We start from the raw sequence: 6,805 nt of genomic DNA on the forward strand, positions 1-6,805 counted from the left end.
TGGGCTTTGTGATCACAAGAGTGGACACTAGGACTGTGGCCCCCCAGCCTGACAACATCCCCATCCAGCACATTATTCTCAGTTGGGACCTGGCTGCAACCTGGTGGGGCTGGAGTGGGCCTGGGGAGTCCTAATGCCACCTAAGGACCATGCCCCATCCCTTCTCTCCCAGCTTGTCCCAGCTCCTTCCCTGGCTCCTCTGCCTCAATTTCCCCTTCTTGGCCTGGGGGGTCCTGGAGAATGTGACAGGATCTGCAGGACTAGAAATGAAGCTTTCTCTTTAAGAGCATGGACTGAAGGTTCGCTCTAGAAGAAAATAGTGAAGACAGGGACTGGATGTGGATATTTGAGAAGAGGAAGATGGAAAAAGTCACCCTGAAAAAGCGCTCCAGAGAAAGAAGCAGAGTCCCGTGAGAAAGAAAGAGGAGGGAGGCCGGGGCAAAATGACAGACAAGGGTGGGGTCGGGGAATGTAAGAAAAGAAAGAAAAAGAGAAGGAAGGAGGGAGGGAGGATGAGGCATCTTACAAGCTTTCCTCCCCTTCAGAGCTAAACTCGTCCCCTGAGTTGTCTGCACTCTGACCCCATTTCCTGGCCTCCCACTCACTCCTCAGCCGGCTCCAGTCCGGGTTCCTCGTCCATCACTCCACCAAAACAGCTCACACTTAGGGCACCAATCACTGCCATGTTGCTTAATCCAGTGACCATTTTACTCCCTATCATACTAAGTCTCTCTGCAACATATAACTCTCCCTCCTTCTAGAACAATCTTCTCCCTGCATACATGACACCCCCAGTCCCCTCCTCCTTGCCCTCCTGCTTCTCCCACTCTTATCCTATCTCCTGTGCAGGCTCCTCCTTCCCTTCCCAGCCCTTAAACCCTGAGGGTCCTCAAGGCTCAGTCCTAGCCCTTCATATCTCCTCCCTCCATACTCTCTCGGGAGATAACTCCGTCCACACCATCACCCTATGGAGGCAGGGGTCCCACATTTGTCTCTCCTCTGGACTCCAGACTCAGATACCTGAGGGTTCCCTCCATGTGTCCGACTGGGTGTCTCATAGGCACCTAACACTCAACACGGACAAACTTAATTCATCATCTTCCCACTAAACCTGGAAAGGATGAAGAGATGAAGGGAAATCTCAGGCCAAAGGACTTGGGTTGAGGCTGAGGCACTGAAAGCTGTGCCTGGAATCTAAGGACCAAAAGACCCAGAAAGTGCAATGGAAAGTGCAAATGAAAAGGAAGAAGAGAGAACCCCCCCCCCCACCCCGCTCCTGGGGTCTGTCCCCGGCTCTGTCTGCAGGGGTCCTCAATACAAACCGTGCAGGCTCCATGATGGGGACATAATGGAGACCAAGTTCTTTACTGCAGCCTCACTCTTACACCCCCTCCCCTTCTCTGTCCTCAACCCCTCTCCCAGGGACCCTCTCTCCATCACCAGTCCGGGGCAGAAGAGCATTCTGAAGGGTCAGATCAGGGAAGGAGGGCAACGGAACCTCAGCAGGGGGACCAGAGAGCTGGAAAGGGCTGACCAAACTGCTCACCAGGTACACCAACACCTGGGCTGCCTCTTCTCTTTTACCCCACACCATGCAGTCCAGACTGGGACTTGAGGGGCTCCGGGGGAGGGGGAGCTGGGGAGCACAGGCGCATTGAGGGAGGGCCCTTGGGGAAATTTGGAGGAGGGAACTCAGAGCTCAGCACTTTCTTCCTTCTGTTTTTCTTCTTGAGGAATTTTTTTTCCCTAAGTGCTGATGACTTTACCATTTCTTGGGGGTGGGGGGGGGAGATTTTGGCTTTTGCTCCCCCCACTCCAAATGCCAGACAAAGTCTTACATTCCACAAGAAGCCAGAGCTTCAGAGTTTCCTAAAGATGAGGTGGCGTCTCCTCCCGCTCCGGCCTCAGCTCCTGCTCTCCCTCCTCCCCCCACAAGTCTCAAGCCCTCAGTTCTGGCCAAGGAGGCCCAGCCAGGCTGGGAGGAGACCCCAAGCACATTCTTCCTCTCACTGTCATGCTGCAGAAATTAAAGACACATCTTGGGGCTGGGCGCCCGCCAAGCGTTTCAAGTCGAAAAGTGGCAGAGGAGGCCCTGGGCCTCAGCTCTATGCCACGTGTAAAGGATGCTTGGAAACTTTCTGCCCACAACTCCTGGGATGGAGGTCTGAAACTGGACATTGGGGTGATGGCTATCGCACACCATATGCACAAAGCCCACCCCCCAATCCTAGGGGTCCCTAAACATTCTTCAGAATCACAGGCCCATGATGTAGCTAGCACATCCCAATCCATGTCTCTGAGTCTTAATCTCCTTTAAGGTGGTCAAGTGAGCACGGCCTGAACAGGGAGCATGTGGGGAGGGGGCTGTAGGTGGGAGTACTGCTGGCTGCAAAAACGCAGCAAGCAGGGAGGTGGGCAGGTCACAGCAACCCTCACCTCCAGCCGGTGACTCTTCATCCCAGACAGCCATTCCAAAGGGGTGAGCGCTCTGAGGGGCAGGGCTCGTGTCCCCCATTAGGGAGGGGGCACTCCTTGTCCCTGACCCACACTGGAGGGGGCAGGAACTGCCATCTCAGCACCTCAGCCCCCAGTCCTGCCCTGCAGTAGCTGGCACCAGACGGGGGCAGATACTGGGCCACAAGTTGCTGCCACATGGTGGAGATAATTGATGAAGGCCTGTCCCTCCATTGCTGTCTCCAGCCCTGCCTCTCTGGAAACTCTATATTTTCCCTTTAATTATAGCCCCTGCAGTCTCCCTCTGCTGCCCCACCCGCACGGCTCATCCTGGCTGCCCACGGCCAGCCGGCCAGCCAACGTGGCTCCCTCCCCTTCTGTTCTCTTGGTCTTTTTTTTCCTTTGCCTTCGTTGCACAAAAGCAGCTGGGGGAGGGCGTGGAGATGGGCAGGGGGAGGCAATGGAATCTTGGATGGTTTGGGGGAGGCGGGACTCCCCACTTCCACGTTTGCAGCTCTGGAGTGGTGGGGGTGGGGAGCTGCGCAGGAGGGATTGGAGTTGTTGGGGCTCTGCAAAGGGATCCTCATTGCCTTCTCTTGGGTCCCTAGATTTTGGCAGGATCAGCAGCCTGGATAGATTGGGGTTGGGGTCGAGCACTGTCAGGAGGCTGGGACATAGAAAAGGGAGGACACTGGCTTCTGGAGGCATCTCCTCCAAATATAGCCTGTTGTTCTTGGGGTCCCCACTGCCTTTCAGGGTGTAGATGATTCTCTCCTGGTTCCAGGGACAAAGAGCAATGCCCTGGCTTTTCAGGAAAGAGGTGAGGCGGTGGGAAACGTCCTCTAAAATAAGGTCACTCACCTGCAATCCCATCTCATACTCCCAAGGCAGGTCTCCCCCAGACACCCAAATTCTCCCATATGTCCCCAACCCTGAGTCCAGGTACAGACAGAGATAGAGCTTTATGCAGCCCCCAGAAGGAGAACCCTCTCTCTGGTCAAGTGCTCTCCAGCACAGTTCTCTCCAGTTTGGCTGTGCCGGGTAGAAGGGTCTCTAACCAGGGCCTGGCCACTGGCCATGACAGACCCTAACACAAGACCCTTTTCTAAGTCGCCAGTGACCACAGCCCTCCCCATGCAAACTTACTCCCCCCAGGGTGGAAGAGTTTTAGCAATTTCTCACCACCACCCTGCTGCCCCATCACTCAACACCGAAGCTTCCTTCTGGAGAGACCGCGTAGTCAAATCTCTCAGCCAGTGCCTCAGCCTTCCCACCCCATCTCTCTCAATCATGCTGAGGTTTGGGGAGAGCATTGTACCTCATCTTGGAGCCTCAGGCATGGCAGAAGAACTGACATCCTGAAATAAAAACCCTCTTGCTAGCACCCGCCCCCAAGTATCTGATCCTTAATGTCTACAAATGAATCCCTAACTTGTTCCCCCAATATTCCTAAGTTCCATCCCCCAGCCACACCAGAAGACACCCCTAAACAGGCACATCTCTTTTTTTTAGGTTCTCCTGCTTTAGAGGGGTGCCCAGCTGGCCTCTTCATACCCATCCCCTAGCTCTTGCCAACGATGTCAGGAGGGTGAACGAGGCATGGCCAGCAGGACTCTCTCCCAATCACCCCCAATCCTTCCATCCTTGAAAGGTTCCCTAACCAGCTCCCCAATTCCAGTTCCGCCCCCCAGGTCGGGGGTCCCAGGAAGAAAGCCGAAGAGGCGCCCCTACCCACTCTTTAGCCCACACTATATTGAGGACCTAGCCGCATCCCAGCGGCATCATCTCTGGCCCTGGCTGGGCTGGGGGGCTGGGGAGGCAGAGCTGCGAAGGGGGGAGATGTGCGGTGGACTCCCTTCCCTTCCCTCCTCCTCCCCCTCTCCGTTCTCACTCCCAAATTGGGGGCCGGGCCAGGCAACTCTGATTGGCTGGGGGACGGGCAGCCGGCTCCCCCTCTCCCAGGGGCAGGGTTCCTCCCCGCTCTCCATCAGGATGGTATAAAAGGGGCCCGGGCCAGTGGTCGGAGCAGACGGGAGTTTCTCCTCGGGGTCGGAGCAGGAGGCACGCGGAGTGTGAGGCCACGCATGAGCGGACGCTAACCCCCACCCCAGCCGCAAAGAGTCTACATGTCTAGGGTCTAGACATGTTCAGCTTTGTGGACCTCCGGCTCCTGCTCCTCTTAGCGGCCACCGCCCTCCTGACGCATGGCCAAGAGGAGGGCCAAGAGGAAGGCCAAGAAGAAGACAGTAAGTCCCAAACTTTTGGGAGTCTAGGGCTGCTTGGTATCTTGCCCTGCGTTTGGTCCCAGGGGTCCGCGACTTAAAGTGAGACTCGGGATGCTCCGGAGGCTCAGGAATGGAAGGAAGATGGTGAGGGCTCGTCCTCGGCGCCCTGGGATAGAAGGGACCGCACTCTGGGTCAGGGTGTAGATGAACGCCTCCCAGGAGTGAGAGGGGAGGATGCTGCACGGCGCGAGTTGGCACAGGAGGAGTTCTGAGCGCGCACTGTGAACTACTGCGGGGAAAATGGGGTCTGGACGCCGGGTGGGGGAAAAGTACGTCGAAGATGGGATGGGGGCGCCGAGTTGGGAATTTGGAGCCCAAGCTATGAGTGATCAGAAAGGCTACGAGATGATTCATAAGGAAAGATTGTTTACCCTCTCGGCAGGCTAGACAATGTTCCTGGGGCCGCGGAGGTGCTGGGCGGAGCGGGGGAGGGGGCGCGGAGCGTGGGCGGGTTGAAGGAAGAGATTCTTCGGCGCGGACTTGGTCAGGCGGAGTCCTTGCGCCCTCTGCTGATCTACACTGGGCAGTGCGCCTCCTTATCCAGCGCTTCCCCGCGCCGGAGCCGGAGCGGGAAGACCGGGATTGTTGCCCGGTGTGGACCCCACCTCTAGACCTGGAAAATAAAGTTGGAGATAGGGTAGCCCCGTCTCTAGAAGTAGCCAGTCGGGGGAAATTGCTTAGTGTCGCCCGCCACCTAGTGGCCGTCTGGGTAGACGATCCGCGGTGGGCGTGGTTAACTAACTTCATTTATTATTTGCGGACTTTCTGGTTCTTTGGCTAAGGAGTGACCCAGAGGCACTGGCTGGCTTTGGGAAACGGGGGTTGTCACTGAGAGAGGCCTTTTGAGATGTCTGGGCGCTGGAGGTTAGGGCATATCCTACTTTTACGGTATGCTTCAAGTCTCTGGGCGGGATCCCACGCCAATCAGCCCCTCCCCCATCCTCCTAGCCCCGCCCACGCCATCCCACCTGCCCCGGGAATGGGGCGGGAATCCGGGCTAGACCTCCTGTCTCTCCTGCCGTCCCCTCCTTCTGTCTCCACCCAAACCACGCCCCACAAGCCTGCCCTCTGGTTGGGGAGCTTCTCTTCCCACTCCTCCACCCCCCATTCTCCCACCGAATGGCTTTTTATTTCATTTGGCTTCAGCGCAAATGGTCTGGGGTTGGAGTTGGAAGCAACCCCGGCCTAAAGCTTTGTTTAAATTCCTGAGAACTGGAAAGAGTTATAGCTTCCCTGGCCAGGCGCCTCGGCCCTGTCACTGGCGCTGATGAGGAGCAGATGAGCGTTTAAGGATTTGCGGAAAGGAAAAACAAAAAGACAAAACAAGGAGAGGCGGGAAAGGGAAAATCTAAATGTGCCTCTAAGACCGAGGGGAAGGGACGGTGGGGTTGGGGTACCTGGAGCCCCGAGGTGGGGGACTCGCGCGCCGCTGACAGCCCCCATCTCCCCCTCTTGCCCCAGTCCCACCAGTCACCTGCGTACAGAACGGCCTCAGGTACCATGACCGAGACGTGTGGAAACCCGTGCCCTGCCAGATCTGTGTCTGCGACAACGGCAACGTGTTGTGCGATGACGTGATCTGCGACGAAATCAAGAACTGTCCCAACGCCAAAGTCCCCGCGGGCGAGTGCTGCCCCGTCTGCCCGGAAGGCGAGGGTATAGCTCGGGGCCTGGGCCGGGGCGGGGGCGGGGGCTCTCCCTTTCCCAGCGCAGGGGAGGCGTCTGTTGCCGGAAGCACCTGGAGCAAACCTTGCCTCTAAGCCGAGTCTCTTCCCCCCCACACACTAGCGTCACCCACGGACCGAGAAACCACTGGAGTCGAGGTAATCCTCTGCCCTCGACTTTCGCCACCCCGCCCAAGACTCTTCACGGTTCTCCTTCTCTAACCCGGCTTCTCTTGTTTCTTCTGCCCCAACCCCATAGGGACCCAAAGGAGACACTGGCCCCCGAGGCCCAAGGGTAAGCGGTGCCCTCTCCCGGCTGTTGGGGCTGGAGGTGGGCGTGGCTCCTGGCCTGCGCTCACCCGGCCCGCCCTCTCCCGCTGCAGGGACCCGCTGGCCCCCCTG

The 6,805-nt window shown here is 57.5% G+C and overlaps 1 protein-coding gene across 1 annotated transcript in view; it reads left to right on the forward strand.

The window, feature by feature from the left end:
- The first annotated feature begins 4,594 nt into the window (after window positions 1–4,594).
- COL1A1 (collagen type I alpha 1 chain) overlaps window positions 4,595–6,805 on the forward strand; it is a 17,102-nt gene continuing 14,891 nt past the window's right edge. Inside the window, exons 1-5 of the mRNA XM_007465065.1 lie at window positions 4,595–4,700; window positions 6,201–6,395; window positions 6,528–6,562; window positions 6,663–6,698; window positions 6,787–6,803. Of these exons, the coding sequence (XP_007465127.1) occupies window positions 4,598–4,700; window positions 6,201–6,395; window positions 6,528–6,562; window positions 6,663–6,698; window positions 6,787–6,803 (386 nt within the window). The 5' untranslated portion in view covers window positions 4,595–4,597. The remainder of the gene's footprint in view (window positions 4,701–6,200; window positions 6,396–6,527; window positions 6,563–6,662; window positions 6,699–6,786; window positions 6,804–6,805) is intronic.

This window comes from Lipotes vexillifer, unplaced genomic scaffold (assembly GCF_000442215.2).
Source record: "Lipotes vexillifer unplaced genomic scaffold, Lipotes_vexillifer_v1.1 scaffold591, whole genome shotgun sequence".
In the NCBI taxonomy this organism is placed as follows: Eukaryota; Metazoa; Chordata; class Mammalia; order Artiodactyla; family Lipotidae; genus Lipotes; species Lipotes vexillifer.